This window comes from Chiloscyllium punctatum, chromosome X (genome assembly GCF_047496795.1).
Source record: "Chiloscyllium punctatum isolate Juve2018m chromosome X, sChiPun1.3, whole genome shotgun sequence".
NCBI classification, from domain to species: Eukaryota; Metazoa; Chordata; class Chondrichthyes; order Orectolobiformes; family Hemiscylliidae; genus Chiloscyllium; species Chiloscyllium punctatum.
The window spans coordinates 23,462,911-23,487,335 of record NC_092791.1 but is presented as its reverse complement, the minus strand read 5'-3'; the positions used below and the strand labels follow the sequence as shown (position 1 = coordinate 23,487,335).

Genomic DNA, 24,425 nt, shown 5'->3' with positions numbered 1-24,425 from the left:
GCACGTAGTTATCCAATTGTCTTTTAAACATTTGTAACTGTACCCACATTCATCACTTCCTCTGGAAATTCACTCCACACCACACACAAACCACTGTTTTAAAAAAAATGCCCATGTCTTTTTTAGAATCTTTCTTCTCTCACCTTTAAAACATACCCTCTAGTCTTCAAATCCCCCACACTAGGGAAACCACACCTGCCAATCACCTTATCTATAACCCTGCCTCAAAATGACACCAAGGGTTGATAGGAGGAGGATCATTTATAGGGACCTCGAAGTCCTGGATCAGACTCAAATGAAAATGTTGACTAAAACATCAGGACCCATAGGTGGCTGCAGTTCAGAACCCTACCCCACTCCCAGTACCAGGGTCACCCTCTGTGTCAGGGAAAAAGATTCCCAGTAAGGGTGGGGGCATCTGACAAAGCTCTGGGAAGGAGTGAGGGGACTACTCCTTCATTGCGATCATCCAGAGTGCCGTCAGGGTAACTATCCACACCACAGTTCCCAGACAGCTCAGGCAGCATCTCAGAGCCTTCCACATCTTATGGCAAAGGAGAGATCTTCGTGGCCACATCCACCTCAGCCTCTGGAGATGCCTTGCCCAGTCTCTCAGACCCAGAGGACTGGAGCCTTTTCAAGGCAGTTGGGTGGTATCTCTGGTTTCCCTACCTCTCCACCATCATACTGTCCCATGTCGCCCTCAACCTTCCTCCCTTGGTTCTTTTCTCTTGCTGATTTTAGAACACATAGGGTGCTAGGGGAAACCGCAGCACCGCCTATTCGCTCCCAGACATCATCAATAAGCCCCAGGCCGGGCGCCAAAACTCCACTCTCACTCAACAGGCCTGGGATCATTATCTCCTGCGATGATAGTTTCTGGGGAATCCTTGTGGGAGCCCACCCCCAAATGTTTAGTTTTCTTCCGAGCTTTCCTTCCTTTCAGATGCTCTCCCCTACCTCACTGATATCATTACCAGCTGTGTTGACAGATGCAGAGTTTGAGTTGGGGGTGGGGGTAATTCGACAGCAAGGGGAGAGGTTACAGCGCTAGCCATGGCTGTTCGATTGTTGGGAGCAGCCTTGGAGGCAGAGCAGTTCCTGAGGTGCTGCATCTCCTTACAGGAGTGACACCTCACACCATCCACCGACCAGAACATTCACTACACATCTCCCTCATGCTTGACTGTAAATGCACTTGCCATGACCTCCTCTTAGGCCAGACAGATGAAAACCTGGTGCCAGAAGGAGTACTTGTCCCTAGGCAGGCCTCCTTCAGATCAAGCATCATGCCTGACCTCCCCGTGGGGGAGAAGGAGCTCCGATGGCACAAATGGTAGGACGTTTGATAAAGTGACCCTCTGAGCAACTACCCCCTGAGGGTTGACAGGCAAGAACATCCCATCGACAGGAAGCCCCTTCTCCAGGATGAGATATAATGCTCATTCAGTCATCAGGAAAAAACACCACCTTCCCTTACATTAACAGAGCAACAATGGTGGGGTGTGCCAACTACCCACACCAAAGCCGCTGCACATCTTTCCATGGCCATCTCAGGGTGTGTGTAACATTTCACCCCCCACAAACTTTTTAGTCAGAAGAGTAAAAGGGCAACGAGGCCCCTGGGGAAATGGGGATGCAGAGAATGCAACCATCCCCACATAAGAATGACTGGGCCCTGCCCCAGATGGTGCTGTACAGAGTCTCAAGGTCACCATGCTCTCTGCCCCCCCACCCCCCTCCCCAGACAAAAACAGCCTTCTTGATTGGCACTGCATCCATAAGCATCCACTCCCTTTACCACTGACACTCAGTAGCAGTGGACACTATCTACAAGATGAACTGCAAACATTCACCAAAGATCCTCAAGCAGCACGTTCCAAATCCACGACCACTTCCATCTAGGACAAGGGCAGCAGATATATGAGAACACCACTAGCTTCAACTTCCCCTACAAGTCACTCACCATCCTGACTTGGAAATGTATCACTGTTCCTTTACTGCTTTACGGTCAAAAGCCTGGAATCTCTCCCTAATTGTCATGACTGGGAATTAAATATCCAGGGGTACCAGACTATTCAGAAGGACAGACAGGAATGCACAGGAGGTGGTATAGCTCTGATGTTCAAGGAAGACATCAGGATGGTGCTGAGAGATGATACAGGTTCTACGGACCATGAGGTCGAATCCATTTGGGTGGAAATTAGGAATTCCAAGAAGAAAAAGTTACTGATAGGTGCAGTCTATAGGCCACCAAATAGTAACATCACATTGAGGCAGGCAATAAACAAGGAAATAACTAAGTGTGGCTATTATCATGGGGGAATTTTAATCTGCATTAATCAGATTGGTCGAACCAGCTCGGTCAGGGTACCTTTGAGGAGTTCGTTGAGCGTATCCGTGACAATTTTCTTGAACAGTATGTAATGGAACAAACGAGGGAGCAAGCTATCCTAGATCTGGCCATGTGTATTGAGAGGAATGATTCATGACCTCATAGTCAGGGATCCTCTTGGAAGGAGTGATCACAGTATAGTTGAATTTAAAAATACAGCTGGATAGTGTGAAGATAAAATCCAACACCAGGGTCCCATGCACGAATAAGGAGTGTTATGTAGAATGAAGGAGGACCTGGCTAAAGTTGACTGGGAACAGAGACTTTATGGTGCGACAGTTGACAAGCAGTAGAGGACCTTCAAAAGAAAAATTTCAAAGTGCTCAGCAAAAGTATATTCTGGTAAGAAGGAAGGACCATAAGAGGAGGGGTAATCTGTCATGGGTGTCTCAGGAAATAAGGCAGGCTATCAAAGTGAAAGAGAAGGCTTACAAAGTGGCCAAAAACAACAGGAATCTTGAAGATTGGGAAAACTTTAAAAAGGTCAACAGAAAGCCACAAGAAGAGCTATAAAAGAAAAGTAAGAGTATGAGGAAAAAAACTAGCACATAATATAAAGACAGATAACAAAAGTTCCTATAAACATAAAATGAAGAAGAGTGGCTGAAGGAAGTGTTGGTCCTTTAGAGGATGAGAAGGGGCAGTTAGTTATGGGATATGATGAAATGGCTGAGGCACTGAACAGGTACTTTGCATTGGTCTTCAGTGGAGGATACTAATAACACGCCAGTAAGTGACGAAGAGACAAAGGTAGGTGAGGACCTGGAAACAATGATTATTACGGAAGAGCTAGTGTTGGGTAAGCTCATGGAGCGAAGGATAGATAAGGCTCCTGGCCCTGATGGAATGCTCTAAAAGAGATGGAGGGATGAATAGCAGGTGGACTGGCAGTAATTTTCCAAAATTCGCTGGTCTCTGGGGCAGTCCCAGCAGATTGGAAAATAGCAAATGTGATGCCATGGTTTAAAATGGGAAGTAGACAAAAGATGGGAAAATATAGACCAGTGAGCTTAGCCTCTGTAGTGAGGAAGATGCTGCAGTCTATTATCAAGGAAGAAATAGCAGGGCATCTTGAAAGAAATTGTCCCATTGTACATGAATCCATGCTGCATCTGAAGGGCAGGTAATGCTTCCCAAATCTTTTGGAATTCTATGAAGACATTTCAAGCAAGGTGGACAACGGGGACCCAGTGGATGCGCTGTACCTAGGATTTCCAAAAGGCCTTGGACAAGGTGCCTCACATGAGGCTACTGCATAAGATAATGATGCATGGTGTTACGGGTAGAGTATTAGCGTGGATAGAGGATTGGTTGACTGACTGGAAGCAAAGAGTGGGGATAAATGAGTGCTATTCTGGCTGGCAATCAGTGAATAGTGGTGTGCCTCAGGGATCAGTTTCGGAACCACAATTATTTATAATTTATATAGATGATTTGGAGTTGGGGACCACGTGTACGGTGTCAAAATTTGCCGATGACACTAAGATGAGTGGCAAAGTGTGCAGGGGACTGTGAAACTTTGCAGAGGAACATAGATACATTGAGTGAGTGGGCAAAGGTCTGGCTGATGGAATACAATGTTAATAAATGTGAAATCATACATTTTGATAGGAGTAACAGCAAAGTTGCTTATTACTTGAATGGTAAAAAAGTTGCAGCATGATGATTTGCAGAGGGACCTGGGTGTCCTTGTGCATGAATCGCAGAGGGTTGGTCTGCAGGTACAAGTAATTAGGAAGGCAAATGGAATTTTGTCCTTCACTGCGACAGGGGCTGAGTTTAAAAGCAGACAGGTAATGTTACAGCTTTACAAGATGCTGATGAGGCCATACCTGGAGTATGGTGTGCAGATTTGGTCTCCTTACTTAAGGAAGGATGTACTGGCACTAGAGGGGGTGCAGAGGAGGTTCACTAGGTTGATTCCAGAGTTGAGGGGTTGGCTTATGAGGAGAAGCTGAATAGATTGCAATTCAAAAGAATGAGGGGATCTTATAAAAACATAAAATTATGAAGGGAATTGATAAAATAGAAATAGATAGGACGCTTCCACCGGTAGGTGAAACTAGGAGGCGGCAGCATGGCCTCAAGATTAGAGGAAGCAGATTTAGAACTGAACAGAGAAGGAACTCCTCCACCTAAATCTATGGAATTCCTTGCCCAGGGAAGAAGTTAACGCTACTTCAGTAAATCGCTTTTAAAAGGCGACGTAGATAATCCCTTTATTTTTCAACAAAAAGGGATATGGTGAAAACACAGGTTCTTGTGCAGCTCAGTCCACAAGAAGAAGATTAGCCATGATCTTATTGAGTGGCGGAGCAAGCTCAAAGGGCTGGACGGCCTACTCCTGCTCCTAGTTCTTATGTTCTACGCAATGGCACTGCGGGTCAACCTACAGCAAGCGCACTGCAGCGGTTCAAGAAGGCAGCTCACCACGACCTTCTAAAAGTTCAACTAGGGATGGGTAATACATGCTGGCCAGCCAGCAACACCCACATCCTACAAAATGATAAAAAAAATTAAGGCCTTTTGGACTCTTGCTGTACACCAGCAAAAGCTACAATTGGCTTGCCAACCAGGATTCTGAAGAAAATTTTAAACACTTGGGCGATGTTTGGCTATGTTTTTGGGATTTGCTGTGGGCTGACCTAGAGTCCCCCTGATCAGGATACATCCTGAGTGAGACTATACAATCGCCTTCACTCAAATGGTGCTCCCCAAGTTCAGTCAGACTAGCGAGGGTGCCCACTTTCATAAAAATACCCTGCAACTCACACGCTCCACTTGTCACATTTTCCAATGAGTCAGTTGGAGTGCCTATTTGAGTCCAGTGGGTGTTTTGTATCATTATATCATAATTCCATATACCAGACAGTCTCTAAACATCTCATTCAGGGTTTAACTAAAATCATAGTCTTCATCTCCTCCAGCTCCACCATGTTCAGAGACATCTGCACTTTCACTCTGGCCTCTTGCACATTGCCAATTATAAGTGCTCCACCTGTGTGGCCATGCTTCAAGTTACCTAGTCCTCAGACGCTGGAATACCATCCCTATACCTCACCATTTCTTTACCTTGCGTTTTGTAATTTATTTGTTCACAGAATTTGAAAGTCGCTGGCCCATCCTAAGGATCTTTTAACAGGATCCTTAAAATCCACCTCTTTGAACTAACTTTTGGGTCATCTGAAGGCAGTCGATGACATTTGAACTTACATTCTCTGGATCACTAGCCCAGCAACTGCCACGACATTGTCGTCATCCAGATATCCAAGTACAACATACTGTAATCATGTCACCTCAGCAATTCAGAATTCTGTAATCTATATTCGTTGGTTTGCTAGTTTGCTTTCTTTGTTGCAGAGGTATTTCTGAAGCAATTGCATTTTAGATAGCAGACACTAAATTTTAGACATTAGGGCAAAGAGACCCTCTAAGGAGGGAAACACACTTGCAAGGGGTAGTCTACACATAAAAGGTTCATTCATTTTTAAATTTTCACAAAACAAATAATCTCCAAGTGCAAGGCCAATTTAAGGCAAAAAAAAGTGGACTTGTTAAAAAAGTTAAAAAAAAGTACATATACATTGAGGCAACTGAACTAATCAACAGTAAAGAACACTTGCACAAACAGCATTCACCAAAATAATGATAGTTCGAGATATCATTTATGAGTGAGAGTGTTTTGTAATGCAGCTTTACTCCATCCCCCTACAAGAACCAGCTTCTCAAGTTCATTAGAGATGTGTAGCATAACAATTATCACACACAGACCAAGTCCTGAACTACGAAAGCAACCATTCCAACACACACACACACACACACACAAAAGAAGTTGCATCAAGACACTGTTCAAAAAGAGCCACAACACACTGCAGCACACCAGAACTGCAAAAAGAGGAAGAAGAACACCTCTACAATGTATTCGCCAAAAACGGATACCCCCGCAATTTCATCAACAGATGCCTAAGGGAAAGACAATGGAATGAGGACATGCCACAACCCAAAGGACTAGCCACGTTACCATACATCAAGAACATTTCTGAACTGACAGCCAGACTACCGCAACCACTAGGACTCATAACAGCACACAAACCAACAGCCACTCTCAGACAACAACTCACCAGGACATAAGGACCCGACACCCAGCATGAGCAAAACCAACAGTGTACAAAATCCCATGCAAGGACTGCACAAAACACTACATATGACAAACAGGAAGACAGCTAATGATCCACATCCATGAACACCAACTAGCCACAGAACGACACGACCAGCTATCCTTAGTAGCCACACACAGATGACAAGCAACATGAGTTTGACTGGGACAACACTACTATTATAGGACAAGCCAAACGGAGAACCATCAGGGAATTCCTAGAGGCATGGCACTCATCCACAGATTCTATCAACACACACACATCGACCTGGACCCAATATACCGGCCTTTGCAGCGGACAGCTGGAACTGACAACCGGAAGCGGCAGAGACAAGCCGGAGGAAACATCACAGATTCGCCGCACAGGAGGCTCCCAAGCACGGAGGAGGTCACCTAGACAGGAGACGAAACGTGTGCAACACAAATTCCCAGCTTGGCGAACAGAACCACAACAACGAGCTACAAAATGAGAGAGAGTGAGAGCGAGGATTCAAATTGAATCAGAACAATGAAAATTTGACTGGAAAATGAATAGCATTTTTTAAAAAGTGGATGTTATTACTGTCAGCTTTGACTATACCACTGGACAAGTCAGATCTCCATTGAAACACAAGAATATCAGAAAATCGGTGTAGTAGGCCATCTGGCCCGTCAAGTCTGCTCCGTCATTCAATAAAAACATGCTGATGTTTCATGAACTCAGCTCCATTTACCAGCCTGCTCACCACAACCCTTAACTCCTTTACCGCTCAACTTTGCCTTAAAAACTTTCAATGAGATAGCCTCAACTACTTCACTGGGTAGGGAATTCGTCAGATTCACAACTCTTTGGGAGAAGAAGTTCCTCCTCAACTCAGTTCTAAATCTGTTCAGCCTTATTTTAGCACGATGCACCCAACCAGTACTAATTTCACCCCCTACTAGTGGAAACAACCTTCCTGTTTCTATTTTATCTACTCCTTTTATAATTTTATATGTTTCTAGACAATTCCCCCTCATTCTCCTAAATTACAATGAATATAGCCCCAGTCTACTCAATCTCTCCTTATGAGCCAATCCTCTCAAATTTGGAATGAACCATAAGTGTCATTTGCACCACCACCACTGCCACCCCTCCCCCGGTTGCCAGTACATCCTCTCTCAGGTAACAAGACCACTACTACACGTTGTACACTACTACACAATTTCTAACCAAAAATATTTCATTTTTTTTCCCCTTCATTATAGATTCAAGCATTTTCCCCACTGTAGAAGTTAAGCTAACAGGCCTATAGTTATCTGCCTGTGATCTATCCCCTACAGCAGTACTCCATTTTTGCAAGGTTTGTAGCTCAGGTTGAGGTTTAGGGTGTAGGTTTGCTCGCTGAGCTGTAGGTTTGATATCCAGACGTTTCATTACCTGGCTAGGTAACATCATCAGTGGCGACCTCCAAGTGAAGCGAAGCTGTTGTCTCCTGCTTTCTATTTATATGTTTGTTCTGGATGGGATTCCTGGGGTTTGTGGTGATGTCATTTCCTGTTCGTTTTCTGAGGGGTTGATAGATGGTATCTAGATCTATGTGTTTGTTTACAGCGTTGTGGTTGGAGTGCCAGGCCTCTCGGAATTCTCTGGCATGTCTTTGCTTAGCCTGTCCCAGGATAGATGTGTTGTCCCAGTTGAAATGGTAGTTTTGTTTCATCCGTGTGTAGGGCTACGACCCAGTACAACCCATGGACAAAACCAATGTCATCTACAAAATTCCATGCAAGGACTGCCACAAACACTACGTAGGACAAACAGGAAGAAAGTTAGCCACCAGGATACACGAACACCAGCTAGCCACAAAAAGACACGACCCTCTCTCCCTCGTAGCCCTACACGTGGATAAAACAAAACCACCATTTTGACTGGGACAACGCATCTATCCTGGGACAGGCTAAGCAAAGACATGCCAGAGAATTCCGAGAGGCCTGGCACTCCAACCACAGCACCGTAAACAAACACATAGATCTAGATACCATCTATCAACCCCTCAGAAAACAAACAGGAAATGACATCACCACAAACCCCAGGAACCCCATCCAGGGCAAACATATAAATAGAAAGCAGGAGACAACAGCTTCGCTTCACTTGGAGGTCACCACTAATGATGTTACCTAGCCAGGTAATGAAACGTCTGGATATCAAACCTACAGCTCAGCGAGCAAACCTACACTCTAAGCAGGACTCCAGTTGTGGCCTCACTAGCACCCTGTACAGCTGCAGTATAACCTCACTGTTTTTAAACTACATCCCTCTAGAAATGAAGGACAATATTCCATTTGCCTTCTTAATTACCTACGGCACCTACATTCCAACATTTTGTGATTCATGCACAAGGGCACCCAGGCCCCTCTGCACAGCAGCACATGGCAATTTTTCACTATTTAAATAATAGTCCATTTTGCTGTTATTCCAACAGAATAGATGATCAACATTATATTCCATCTGCCAGACCCTGAGCCACTCACTTAACCAATCCATGTCCCTCTGCAGACGTTGTGCCCTCTGCACACTTTACTCTACCATTCATCTTAGTGTCAGCTGCGAACTTCGACACTACACTTGGTCCCTAACTTTAAATTGCCTACGCAAATTGTAAACAATTGCGGTCCCACTGATCAATAACCAGAAAAAACACAAATTAACACGCTCTCTTTGCTTTCTGTTAGTTCGAAATATTCTATTCATGCTAATACATTACCTGTAACGTCATGCACCTTTATATTATGCAGCCTTTTGTGCGGCACCTTCTCGAATGCTTTTTGGAAATCCAGATACACCACATCCACATCCCTGTTGTCCACCGTGCTTGTAATGCCCTCAAAGAATTCCAGTAAATTAGTTAAATATGACCTGCCTTTTATGAACCCATGCAGCCCAAAGGGACAATTTATTTATTCTTTATTGATTCACGGGATGTGGAAATTTATTGCTGACCCCTAATTGCCCAGAGGGTAGTTAAGAGTCAACCATTATGCTGTGGGTCAGGAGTCACATGAATGTCAGACCAGTTAAGGATGGCAGTTTCCTTCCTTAAAAAGGACATTAATGAACCAGATGAGTTTTTCTGACAATTGATTCGTGATCATTATTAGATTCCTAATTTCAGATATTAATTGAATTCAAATTCCACCATATGCCTTGGTGGGATTTGAAACCAGGTCCCCAGACCATTATGTGGGTCTCTGAATTAACAGCCCAGTCATAAATATCACTAGGCCATCACCACCTCCCGATTTCTAACCAAATATTTCATTTTTTTCCCCTTGATTATAGATTCAAGAATTTTCCCCACTATAGAAGTTAAGCTAACAGGCCTATAATTACCTGCTGGTGATCTATCCCCTTTTTTAAAAAACAGTGAAATCACATTTGCTGTTTTCCCAAACTGCTCGAACCGCCCCAAGTCCAACGAATTTTGGCAAATTACCATGAATGCATTTGCTATTTTCCCCCACCATCTCTTTCAGTACACTGGATGCATTTTATCAGGGCCAAGAGACTTGTCTACCTTTAGCCCAACACTACCTCTTTCGTGATGATAGTTTCTAGGTTCTCATCTGCCATAGCCTCCTTGTCATCAATTATTGGCACGCTATTTGTGTCTTCCACTGTGAAGACCGACACAAAATACTAGTTTAATGCCTCAGCCATTTCCTCATTTCCCATTATTAAATCCCCCTTCTCATCCTACAGAGGACCAATGTTTACCTTAGCCATTCTTTTTCATTTTACACATTTGTATAAACTTTTGCTATCTGTTTTTATAGTCTGAGTTAGTTCACTCTCATAATCCATCTTACCTTACTTTTTATCTTTTTGTGGCTCTGTTGACCTTAAGATTTCTCAATCTTCCAGTTTCCCCACTAATCTTTGCCACTTTGTATGCATTAGCTTTCATTTCCTTAGTTATCCACAGCCGGTTTGGTATGTTTTGGTGCAGCTGTTTGGGCGCCCAGAGTTTTGGCATGGCCGTTTAGGCACCAAAGCTATTTTGGCGCCAGCCCATTTGGCGACAGACGTTTTGGCGCTAAGAACATCTCTTTATTTGTAAATGTACGTTACAGTTTTTAGTGATTAACAGATTTAATGTTTTTATTTTTCAATAAAGTTACAGTTTTAAGACTTTTTAAAGTTCTACCTTTGAATGATGATAAATCAATCAACATTTTTTTCCTAGCACCAAAACATCCGCTGCCAAATGGGCTGGCGCTAAATCACGGTGCCCAATCATCCCATTCCAATCCATAGCTGATTAACCCTTTCCCTACAGTTCTTCCTTTTCACAAAATGTATACTTTTGCTGAGCACTGTGAAAAATCCTTTGAAATTCCTCCACTATCCCACCATATAGTCTTTGCTCCTAGTCTACTTTAGCCAACTCCTCCCCTCATCCCATTGTAGTTTCCTTTGTTGAAGCACAAGACACTGGTATTGGATTTTACCTTCTTACTTTTCATTTATATTTTAAATTCAACCATACTGTGATCGCTCCTTCTGAGAGGATCCCTGTCTAGGAGTTAATTAAATTATTCCTGTCTCATTACACAGGATCAGGTCTAGGATAGCTTGTTCTCTCAGTTTCAGAGTATGCAATGGAACCTATTGCAGATACATTCTACGAACTCGTCAAGGCTGCCTTGACTAAGTTGGTTTCACCAATCAATATGCAGATTAAAATACTCCATGATAATTGCTGTTTTGAACTGTCTATTCAAATTTTGCTATTACCTTAACTTTCTCTCACAACATCACTGACCAAATGAAGAAAATCCAAAATCTAAAGCTATTTACACAAATGTACATAACAGAGGTTTCAATCAAGTCACCTCAAAAAAAAAAGCCTCAACTTCTCCCATCACCCTACATTGCTAAATCCAAATGGATATTGCAAATGTTCCATTGTTTATCTTGCTTACAATAAGAATAGGCATCCAAACCTGCACACAATATTCCACCATGGCCCAACTGAACTTTTAGAAGCTCAATATCACCTGCAGATCACAAGGAGCTGCTTAGCGATTGACATCTACAAATAAAACCAGATCCAATTTGCTATTTCTGACTAAATTTATTTGTGATATAACCTTTAAGTACCCACGTATCTCTACATCTGCACTGGGCACCTCTACTTAAAAGTATATTTCCTTAGCTTCCTTCCGAATATTATTTCGCATTACATGCCACTCTTTTTTAGAACCTTTGTTATCCTTTTCCATGCTCAATCCTCATTTGGCATTAAAAGCAACCTTTGATATTGTTCCCTCAAGTGACAAGTTCAGATCATTTATATATGCAGTGAACAAATATGATCCTATAATCGCACTTCAGTCATCCAAAGGATGACAATATTATTTTGAATTTTAAAAACTCTTCTGTACATATATCTCAGACTGGCATTTGTAACTCAAAATATAAAACACCTGGTTTTACATGTCCTATTCTCCTAATTTCATGTCACAGGCAAAGTTTTTAAAACTATTATATTTACATTGCTGTCTATTTAATATTACTCATGCTTTCCTGCTATAAAATCTGTATAATCAAAACTACATTCCATGCTATTGCAAATATAACTGACTCATTAAATTTAAAATATTTTTTCAATTTATAGTCAAAACTCTGAAAAACATCTAATATGTTATTACCTTCAAGGCCGCAGCCTCAAAATGATGGGACACTTCCAGGCCTTGAGGGACATTTCCTCTTTGGCCAAACTATGTCAAAGATTTATACTTCTATATCTTCTTTCTGACTGCAGAACGTTCCAAAGCACTTCACAATCAATAGCATAAGGAGTGCACTACCACACCAACACCCCTCCCCTCAGCCCTTCCGACAACCACCTTCTGCCCCAAGTGTAATAGTCCGTGCAACACACATCGGACCGTACAGTCACCTACGGATTCGCCCCAAGAGTGGAAGAGAATCATTATGGTCTGTGAGGGACCACCAACGAAATAAATTAAACAATGAAATACTTTTGAAATGTAGTCACTGTTGCATTGATTATGAATACATAGCTCATGGTTTATGCTTTAAAATGTCATTTTAGTTTTAGCCAGTGTAGTGTACCTAACTGAGCCAGAAGGCCCAGGTTCAAGTCCCAACGCTCCAGAGGTGTGCAATAATACCTGAACAGGTTGATTAGAAAACATCTGTGCCAAGACAAATAAATAGCCATAAATAACACTAAGTAGATAATGTTGGTGTAGTGGTAATATCACTGTACTAGTAATCCACACACTCCCCAGGCTAACATTATATATTCACCATGACAAATGGTGCACTTTTAACTTAATAACTAAGAGGCACTTGTGGTGCAGAGATAGTGTCTCTATCTCTGAGCCAGGGGACCTATGTTCAAACCCCACCACTCCAGAATTGTCATAATATCTTAGAACAGCTTGATTAGAAAATATCCACCAGATGGCTGTTAAGAGCTTGTGGTACGACCATAGTATACCTACTTCTGAGCCAGAAAGGTCCAGGTTCAAGTCCCACTTTCCTGGAGGTGTCAAAACATGTCTAAATAGATTGATTAAAATAACTACCACAGAATCACTAATAAGTACGTGAAACCTGACAAGCCAGGTGGCTCCTCAGAATTGGATTGAAATGCTTGCCTGCTAGAGAAGAAATGCTTATCTGAACTAATTTCATCAGGAATGGAAAAATCTTTGGGCTCCGAGATATAGTGGTAGTGTCTCTACCTGTGGGCCAGAGGCCGAGGTTCATGTCCTATCTGCTCCAGAGGTGTGTCATAACACATCTAAACAGATTGATTTGAAGTATCTAGAGGGAAGGGTCTTGTCTGCTAAAGGTTCATGTAGAACAGTGGTAGTGTCCCTATCTCTGTGCCTGAAGATCTGGATTCAGGTTTCACCTGGCCCAGAGGTATCATGACATATCTGAATAGGTGGATTAAAAATAAACTAGAAAGTTAAGGTGGTATTTGATAGCATTTATGGATGAAACTTCTATTTCTGCAAAAAGGGGCTTTTGTGGTGCAGTTGTCAATCCCCACCTTTGAGCCAGGAGCCCCAGGTTTAAATCGCACCTGCTTCAGAGGTCTACCATAACATCTCTGAACAAGTTTATTAGAAAACCCATCAGCCTAACTTCTATCCTATGAGGCCAATGTTTGTTTTAGGGGAGGGAATGGTGCAATTGTAATGTTACTGGGTTGGTAATTCAGAGGCCCAGTTCTTTAGGAGGCTTTTGTGGTGTAGTGATATTGTGCCTACCTCTGGGCCAAGAGGTCCAGGTTCAAGCCCCATCTACCCCATGTGTCATAACATCTCTAATAGGTTTGATTCGAAAATATCTACCAGAGGGCTCATGCAGTGCAGTGATAGTGTCCCTACCTCTGAGCCTGAGGCCTGGGTTCAGGTCCCACCTACTCCAGAGATGTGTCATAACATGTCTGAACTGGTTGATTAGGAAATATATACCAGGAATAACTCCTGAGCTATTCTCCAAAAAAACTTTCAACATTCTCTCGAAGGGGCAGACAGAGGTGTGCATTTTAACTGAAAACAGCACCTCTGACAATGATTCTGCAGTGTCACCAGAGACAAAGCTCATACTATTTTCCCCAAGAGTATGTGAGGTAAAGCCCTTATTAAAATGAATTATTTTACAAACAGCCAAAATCAATGCATTACTGTGTAAAATAGCCAAACGATGGAATTACCAGTACCTGCTTTGCATTTGCCAGATATTCAAAGCAGATCGTGTACAATGAAGGAATGACATCACTGCACCTGAAAACAAAAAGAGAAAAATATGTTTTTTCAGATCAGGTTTTAATTATTCCGTATTTCATGTTTCAATCTATCTCCATTGTAACTATCCACCCCCAATGAGATTCCTTGCTGAAGTCCAACTCTAAAAGCTTGAGTCATGCTCCAATCCTTCACGCAAGAGAAACATCAAAGTTCCACTTGTAAAGCACCTTATTTGGGAGTTTAATACTTTGATGTAGTAAAGTTTAGAGGCATGCCCTGGATGATTTCAAAGTGAAAAGTATGAAGCTGATTTCTAGGTATGGATGGAAAGAGAATTGATGGAAGCAATGTTCAGGCTCAGAAACAGTTATGGAAAACCAGTGGCTCCAATGACTATTTGAGGAACAAATAGTCAGTGGCTGCATGGTTTGGCCAGTAGAAACGGAGTTGATTATGAGCCAGAGGTCGACCTGGGGTTCCAGAGGTCACTATAGTATTAACAGTGCAGATTCAGAATAACAGTGTAGGGTTAGCGAGACCTGTGCAGCACAGGTATTCCAAGATAGTGAAGGGCAAATTGACGAAATCTGTGTAGATGAGGGAGCTGAGGAAGAACGATCAGTCTTCAGTAGAGGCCTTACCTTCATCCCCCTCTGCTCTTAGATCAATGAATTCAACACATGTTGTGACATTAAACACCTCTTCTGCCACCTCTGGGCTTACTTTTTCCACCAAGACTCCCACCCACCTTCCGAGGACCCCTTCTCCCACCTCCAACACACCCCATCCACCTGGACACCCCAAGCCGGTCTGTTACCCACCCTTGATCCCATCGCCACTCCCTAATCACCCGACACCTGGAGGAAGAATGCGTCATCTTCCACCTCGGGACCCTCCAACCCTACGGAATCAACGTGGATTTCACCAGTTTCCTCATTTCTCCTCCCCCCACCTTATCCCCAGTTCCAACCTGGCACTGCCCTCATGACCTGTCAATCTTCCTTCCCAACTATCTGTTCCACCCACCTCTCCGACCTACCACTATCACCCCCACCTTCACCTACCTATCACACTCTCAGCTACCTTATCCTTCCTATAATGCGGTGACCAGACCTGCACGCAATACTCCAAGTGCGGCCGCGCCAGAGTTTTGTACAGTTGCAGTATAACCTCATGGTTCTGAAACTCGATCCCTCTATCAATAAAAACTAACACACCTTCTGAACAACCCGATCAACCTGGGTGGCAACTTTCAGGGATCTATGTACCTGGACACTGAGATCGCTCTGCTCATCTACACTACTGAGAATCTTACCATTAGCCTAGTACTCTGCATTCCTGTTACTTCTTACAAAGTGAATCGCCTCACACTTTTCCACATTAAAATCCATTTACCACCTCTCAGCCCAGCTCTGCAGCTTATCCATGTCCCTCTGTAACCTGCAACATCCTTCGGCACTATCCACAGCTCTACCAACCTTAGTGTCATCTGCAAATTTACTAACCCATCCTTCCATGCCCTTAACCAGGTAATTTATAAAAATGACAAAACAGTGGACTCAAAACAGATCCTTGCAGTACCCCACTAGTAACAACTCCAGGATGAACATTTCCCATCAACCACCACCCTCTGTCTTCTTTCAACTAGCCAACTTCTGATCCAAACCACTAAATCACCCTCAATCCTACGCCTCTGTATTTTGTGCAATGGCTTATCAGGGGAATCTTTACTGAATGCTTTACTGAAATCCATATACACCACATCAACCGCTTTACCCTCATCCACCTGTTTGGTCACCTTACCAAAGTACTCTAAAGGTTTGTGAGGCACGACCTACCCTTCACAAAACTGCGTTGACTATCTCTATTTCCAGATGATTATAAACCCTATCTCTTTCACCCTTTTCACACATTTACCCACAACCGAAGTAAGGCTCGCTGGTCTATAATTTATTCTTTAACTCCAAGAAAAAAAAAGAACATTAAAACCAGAATTATCTACACTGTAATCCTCCTTTGTCGGATCAATTTGTCTACCTCCCACTCTACAACACTATACTGATCCAATGAAACCCCCGATTAACTTTAAAAAAAAAATCAATTTTCAAAAACCAGTCAGGTGTCTATTTTCCTCTGTAGATTTTTCCTGGGTCTTTTCTTCAGTCTTCTGCTGCACAGATTTCAGATGAACAGGTACCTTTCAGAAAGCATGTCTGCGGGCAGTCTGTTTGTTGGTGCTCTTTTCCGCTCTGGCTAACTGTTCAAAATGCCCAATTTTTAAAACTCCAAAACATCGGATTGGCTCATTGAATTTTACTGGTTTGATGTCATCAAAACAAAATTTGATTGGGTTTTGGTTTCTTGGGGCATAATTTAAACTGGCCAAATTCAAATTTGTTGTGTACCATAACAACTCTGCTCAGTTATTTGTTTTACAGCCAAATGTTACATTTTAAAATTTTTCAGCGCACTTGTAAAGTCCTTGCCAGCTTTCACTCTCTCTTAAAGGTACAGTACACACCTGCAACGTTATAATATATCCCTTAATTCTTTGAGATATGAAAACATCTCAGTCTTAAATTATTATACTCCACAACCCCTTTAGTATCCATCCACTGTGATAGATAGTGAAATTTGAATTCAGTAAAAGCTGGAATAAAAAGCATAAAAGCCCATCTACTTTGCTAATGCTCTTTCATGAAGGAAACCTTACCTGGTCTGGCCTGTGACTTCAGACCCACAACAATGCATTTGATGCTTGGATAGACATTAAATGCTGACCTAGTCAGTGATACTCAAATCCCATGAACAATGTTTAAAAAATCAAATTCTCCTCATACTTTTACAGATTACGAGGAGAGGTGAGCTTTAATGTGTCTCTGGTTTAAATTAGCAGAGGAGTTTACTCGTGTCATACCACATGGCACAACCAGAAAAGTGAAATTGAAGCAGAAAATCACCCATGATCATCTTGAATGGCTAAGTAGGCTCAAAGAGCTGTAACCTACTTCTTATGTTGGCTCTTACATTGAAAAGAACAAATGCTGGAAATCACAGTGCAGCATCCATGGTTTGGGTGGGGGGGAAATGTTGGTGGTGGGAGGGGAGAGACAGAGACAGAGACCGTTTTGAGTCAAGATGACTCTTCATCAGAACCAGAGTGTAGAGGAACACCATTTAAATTTTAGGCAAAAGTGAGGACTACAGATGCTGGAGAATAGAGTCAAGAGTGTGGAGCTGGAAAAGCACAGGAGGTCAAATAGCATCAGAGCAGGAGATTCAACGTTTTGGGCAAAAGATTACTGATGAACGGCTTTTGCTCAAAAATAAAATCGATTATCCTGCTCCTCAAATGCTGCCTGACCTGCAATGCTTTTCTAGCACCACACTCTTGACAATTTAATTTTAGCTTGCTCGCTCGCCATGGATGCTGCCTGACCCACTGTGACCTCCAGCATTTGTTGTTTGTAGTACAGATTCCAGGATCTGCTCTAATTTGGTGCCAGTAAGTTTCAATGTTCCAAGGTCACAAATACTACAGAAATGCAAGTCTTGCAGGTTTGGTTTACACTTTTCCTCAAGTGAGCAGCATTTGGAAAAGGGAGACTACAGTGAGGGGAAAAGATAGAATGGGGGGGGGGGGGGAAGAAGAAGGGGGAATCAAAACCATCGCTTCCAACAATACAGAAAATAACATTTTCCAGAAATAAAACTACATTCATTTTCTAAATGAAACTGGAGCAGAAAGAAAAATATATTTGATAGCACAGCAGAGCCCCAGAAGTGCAGAGGTGGATGTGGTACAGACCACCGTGTCAGCTTGCAGAGATCATGACTGTTGTTGGCACTGCTGACCACAAGAAATCCTACATCAGCTCAGTGAACCTGACATTTCAGAACCACTTTCGTGATTAAAAATTGAAATTCCAAAAAGAATACACGCGTGATGATCAGTTTTTCTTTTACAGAAAAGATTTTTTTTTAAAAAATGCCCAATGGTTTAACCCTCTCACTAAACTCAGTTTGAAGTTTCAGGACAACATTGCCAAATAAAATGAGTTCAATTGCAATATATTTTAAAACTTTTAACGTTAAAGTCGAAATACGTTCAAAAAACTCGTGATTTAAAATGTTTCGTTGCTTCTGCCTTGATAAAACCTTTGAGCATCACCATTAAGAAAACATTCAGACTTTCAAATCCCTTCAGAAACCACCCCTCACCCAAGCCCAACGACACTTTACCTGACAATTCCACACGACGCGTCATTCGATTAACACGGGAGCAGCATGCGCATGCGTGGCATCAGGCCAGCGCCTGTGACGTCTATTTATTTATGACTTGAGCGCGAGCCGCGTTGATCCAGAAGACGTCGAGTGTGATGACAGTAACTTGTAAGAGCAATGTGGAGCTGCACTGTTTTCCGGACAGTTCATGGCTGTCTGAGGAGTTCATATACGTGTATTCCCCAATAGATTATTTTAATGTAGAACAAAAAAAAACATGCTGCAAAAATTGAGCTAGTCTACCGCTATTTGTAGAGGGAAAGCCTGACCTGTCAATTATTTCCGGCGGATTTTTTTTCTTATTCAGATTTTGTTTTGGCGATTTGAATACTCCGTCTGACTCCCACTCGAGGCCTGTGAGCTCTGGTTATGATGCTATTTCAGTGAAGTTCAACATAAGCTTGAGGAACATTTAGTCTCGTTTCCTTTTTCTTTGCAGATTTGTTTTTACCTTTTTCTTACAGCAATTGTTCATGAGTCTGTCATTCACACCTCACCTAAACCTATCTTTTGTACCAATTACTGACCTCTTTGCTTTGCTTGATCAACCCTGTAGGCATTTAATCACTCTGAACTTGCCACATTTTTTGCCCTTTTATTGCCTTTAAGATATGTTATCTCTTCAATTTTTCTCAGTTTTGACAGAAGGACATCCACCTGAAATTTTAGCTGATTTGTCTTTCCATAGATACTGCCAGGCTTGGTGAGTAAGTGAGGATTTTCAGTTTTAATTAGAAATTTTAGGAACTTCATCATGGGATGAATGAGCAAACATGGTGAATCAACCTTCCCACATCCACACATATATTAGTCATAGTCAGAGAGTCTACAGCACAGATAAAAGGTCCTTTGGCCCATTGAGTCCACACTGGTCAAAAACAACCACCTAACGATTCAAATTTCATGTTCCAGCATTTGGCCCATATCCATGTGCATCATAGCATCACAAGTGCACATCAAAATATTTCAAAAAAGACATGAAAGTTTCTGCCTCTGCCACCCTTACAGGTAGTAGTTCCAGATTCCTACCACCCTCTGGGCTCGAAGGGCTGAATGGCCTACTCCTGCACCTATTGTCTATTGTCTAATTTCCTCACATCCCCTGTAAACCTCCTGCCTTAAATATATGCCTATGGTCATTGATCCCTCAAACAAGAAGGAAAGTTTCTTCCCATTTCCCCAGTCTGTACGTCTCGTAATTTTGTACACCTCAATCATATCCCCTCTCAATCTCCTCCGCTCCAAGGAAAACAACCTCAGTCTTTCCAATCTCTTCTCGTTAGTAGAACTCTTCAATCCTGGCAATATCCAGAACTGCACACAATACTCTAGCTGTGGCTTACCAATGTTTTATAAAGTTCCAGCATCACCTCCCTGATATTAAACTCTATGTCTTGTCTAATAAATGCAAGTATCCCACATGCCTTCTTAACCACTATCTATCTATCCCACTACCTTAAGGAATCGGTGTTCATGCACACTAAGGTCCCTCTGTTCTTCAGTGCTTCTCGGTCCCAAGGACATCACCTCACACTTATCTGGATTGAATTCCATTTGGGAGAAAGTGAGGACTGCAGATGCTGGAGACCAGAGTTGAAAAATGTGGTGCTGGAAAAACACAGCAGGCCAGGCAGGATCCGAGGAGCAGGAGAATCGACGTTTCAGGCACAAGCCCTTCTTCAGGAATGAGGCTATTGTGCCAAGCGGGCTGAGGTAAAAGGTGGGGGGGGGGGAATTTGGGGGAGGGGCTCTGGGAATACGATAGGTGGAAGGAGGTGAGGGTGAGGGTGATAGGCCGGAGAGGGGGTGGGGGCGGAGAGGTCGGGGAGAAGATTGCAGGTCAAGAGGGCGGTGATGATTCCGGGGGTTGGGACTGAGGTAAGGTGAGGTACCGAACTACCCAAATGGCCTCCTTCTTCAAAGACCGCAATTTCCCCTCCGACGTGATCGACGATGCTCTCCACCACATCTCTTCCACTTCCCGCACCTCTGCCCTTGAACCCCGCCCCTCCAATCGCCACCAGGACAGGACCCCACTGGTACTCACCTTCCACCCCACCAACCTCCAGATACATCGTATCATCCTTTGTCATTTCTGCCACCTCCAAACAGACCCCACCACCAGGGATATATTTCCCTCCCCACCCCTATCAGCGTTCCGGAGAGACCACTCCCTCCGCGACTCCCTTGTCAGGTCCACACCCCCCACCAACCCAACCTCCACTCCCGGCACCTTCCCCTGCAACCGCAAGAAGTGCAAAACTTGCGCCCACACCTCCCCCCAAGGCCCCAGTGGATCCTTCCATATCCGTCGCAAATTCACCTGCACCTCCACACACATCCTTTACTGTATCCGCTGCACCCGATGTGGTCTCCTCTACATTGGGGAGACAGGCCACCTACTTGCGGAATGCCCGCACCAACCAACCCAACCGCCCCGTGGCTGAACACCTTAACTCCCCCTCCCACTCCGCCAAGGACATGCTCCATCGCCAGACCCTGGCCACACGACGCCTGGAGGAAGAGCGCCTCATCTTCCGCCTAGGAACCCTCCAACCACATGGGATGACTGTAGATTTCTCCAGCTTCCTCATTTCCCCTCCCCCCACCTTATCTCAGTCCCAACCCCCGGATTCAGCACCGCCCTCTTGACCTGCAATCTTCTTCCCGACCTCTCCGCCCCCACCCCATCTCCGGCCTATCACCCTCGCCCTCACCTCCTTCTACCTATTGTATTCCCAGCGCCCCTCCCCCAAAATCCCCCCCCCCCCCCCCCCCAACCTTTTACCTCAGCCCGCTTGGCACAGCAGCCTCATTCCTGAAGGAGGGCTTATGCCCGAAACGTCAATTCTTCTGCTCCTCGGATGCTGCCTGGCCTGCTGTGTTTTTCCAGCACCACATTTTCCAACTTTGAATTCCATTTGCCACTGATCAGTTCTTCTGACAATTCCGTCTATATCCTCTTGTAAACTAAGGCTATCCTCCTCACTTTTTACCACCCCATCAATTTTCATTTCATCTGCAACTTAGTGATCAGCCCTCCTACATTCAAGTTTTGTAGTCACAGCATTTGTAAGACTGGCCCTGTTCATATAGTCACAGAGTCATACAACATGGAAAAGGCCCTATGGCCCAACTCTCTGTTTCCTAAACTGAACTAGTCCCATTTGCCAACATTTAGCCCACATACCTCTAAACTTTTCCTATCCAAACACTTGGACCTGTTCAAAAGTTTTTTTAAATGTTGTAATTGCACCTGCCTCTACCTCTGGCAGCTCGTTCCATACGGACCACCCTCTGTGTGAAAAGGTTGCCCGTCAGGTCCCTTTTAAATCTTTCCCCTTTCACCATAAAGCTATGACCTCTAGTTCAGTCCTACACTGGGGAAAAGACCTTGGCTATTTACCTTATCTATGCCCCTCAGCGCTTGGGCTCTAAAATTATTATCGATACCCCTCAAGATTTTATAAACCTTTATAAGGTCACCCCTCAGCCTTCTACACTTCACTGGAAAAAAATCCCAGCCTATTCAGCCTCTCCTTACAACTCAAACCCTCTCGTCTTGGTAATATCCTTGTAAATTTTTTTTGCACCCTTTCCAGCTTAATAGCATTCTTCCTATAGCAGGGTGACAAGAATCGTATGCAGTACTCCAAGTGTGGCCTTACCAATGTCTTGTACAGCTGTAACATGACACCCCAACTCCGATACTCAATACTCTGACTGATGAAGGCAAGAGTGTCAAAAGAGGATTTTGATCGTGGGGAATTCAGTTATGATAATTGAATGTCACAGGGAAATGTTAATTTATCTCTCGCAGAGTCAACATTTTGGGTCCAGTGACCCTTCTGAACTGGGTGATGACAAAGCCTGGTGTGTGAGGGTGGGGGAAGGACATGGAAGAAGGTGCTCAGGCCTTAAAAGTATTGAACTTGATATTGAGTCCAGAAGGCTGCAAGGGTCCCCAAGGGAAAAATGAGGTCCTGTTCTTTCAGCTTGCGCTGAGCTTCGCTAGAGCACCGCAGCAAGCCCAAGACAGGGAATATGTTGGCCAGGAAACATGATGGTGTATTGAAGTGGCAGACAGCCAGAAGCTCGGGGTTATTTTTGCCAACAGAACATAGGTGTTCTGTAAAGTAGTCACCCAGTTTGTGTTTCATTTCCCCAATGTGGAGGAAATCACATTGTGAGCAGCAAATACAACAAACTAGATCGAGTGAAGTGCAGGTAAATTGCTGCTTCACTTGGAAGGTGTTTCTGGGGCCTTGAATGGTGAGGACGGAGGAAGTAAACAAGCAGGTGATACATCTTCTGCAGCTGTCGGGGGGGTCCTGTGGGGCTGTGGGGAGGTATTGCGAATGGAGGAGGAGTGGACTATGGTATCCTGGAGGGAATGTTTCATGTGGAAGATTGATAAAGGAGGAGAATATATATCGAGTGGAGGCACCCCACTGGAGGGGGAAGAAGTGATGGCTTATGATCTGTGGGGTGAGTCTGAGCTGGAGGCAGTCACTGAGGAATGTAATATGGCTGTAGAAGCAAATTTTGGCAAAGATGCTGTCAAATACCAGTAACAACAACAAAAGCAATGATGATAAACAAGAAGAAGGGTTAGAATTGAAGTCCTGTCAGAGACAGGAGCAGAATATCTTCAAGGTGGGCATACTTGGAAGAGATGTGGCAGTGAGTTAAACACTAAACAAAAAAACAAAGAATTATGGATGCTGGAAATCCTAAACAAAAACAAAGGTTGGAGAAACTCAGCAGGTCTGTGAAGAGAAAGCAGAGTTAATGTTTCAGGCCCAGTGACCCTTCTGGAACTGGAGAAGTTCTGAAGAAGGGTCACTGGAATGGAAACATTGATTTTGCTTTCTCTTTTTGAAGGCAGAACCAAAGTATGTATTTAATTGGTCTGCCATCTCTTTATTCCCCATCATAACTTTCCATGTTTCTGACTGTACCTTACTTCACATCTTTCCTATTATGTGGTGACCATAACTCTACTAAATACTCTACATGAAATTTAACCAGTCTTAGATAAGTTCATCATTAACTCCCTTTTGCCTCGGAATATGTGTAGTTTCTGTTCTTATCAGTTTAATCGCTGATATCTCCTAAACGTGGGAGTGTTTGTATTAAATGGATTTTTGGAGCAGGGAGATTAGATAATAGATGGAACAATCGCTGCAATCAACACGGCAAACTAGCAAACTCTCCATGTATCAGCCTGGTATTGCAGTGTTTCCAGGAATGGTGCACCCAATGCCTACCCAAGTTCAAAAGCAGGTTAATGCAATGTGAATCTCTTGCCTTTGCTAGTTTGCCGTGTTGATTGCAGCGATTGTTCCATCTATTATCTTTTCAGTTGCATGAAACTATCATCTTTTGTTATGAGTTTTCTGTCTTATGAAAAGGGTGGCACAGTGGTTAGCACTGCTGCCTCAGCGCCAGAGACCCGGGTTCAATTCCCACCTCTGTGTGGAGTTTGCACATTCTCCCTGTGTCTGCGTGGGTTTCCTCCCACAATCCAAAAATGTGCAGGTTAGGTGAATTGGCCAGGCTAAATTGCCCGTAGTGTTAGGTGAAGGGGTAAATGTAGGGGAATGGATCTGGGTGGGTAGGGCTTCGGCGGGTCGGTGACTTGTTGGGCCGAAGGGCCTGCTTCCACACTGTAAGTAATCTAATCTAATGCCTACTCTTGTACCTACGGTCTATAGGGTACTGTCTCCTTTATTAACAACTATCTTTAACTTTCTTGCCAACTTTAATGACTTATGCATGTGTACACCCAGGTCTTCTGCACACCCTTTAGAATAGTATTCTTTATACTGTCTCTCC

General features: G+C 43.5%; 1 protein-coding gene and 1 pseudogene across 1 annotated transcript in view; one reads left to right on the top strand and one right to left on the bottom strand.

Annotated features, from left to right (window-relative positions):
• suox (sulfite oxidase) overlaps window positions 1–18,580 on the bottom strand; it is a 36,782-nt gene extending 18,202 nt beyond the window's left edge. The window contains exons 1-2 of the mRNA XM_072567224.1: window positions 18,546–18,580; window positions 14,276–14,339 (exon numbers count right to left, since the gene is read on the bottom strand). Coding sequence (XP_072423325.1) covers window positions 14,276–14,339; window positions 18,546–18,570 — 89 coding nt within the window. The 5' untranslated portion in view covers window positions 18,571–18,580. The remainder of the gene's footprint in view (window positions 1–14,275; window positions 14,340–18,545) is intronic.
• A 5,055-nt stretch (window positions 18,581–23,635) lies between these two features.
• On the top strand, window positions 23,636–23,851 carry LOC140471369 (U2 spliceosomal RNA; annotated as a pseudogene).
• The last annotated feature ends 574 nt before the right edge of the window (window positions 23,852–24,425 follow it).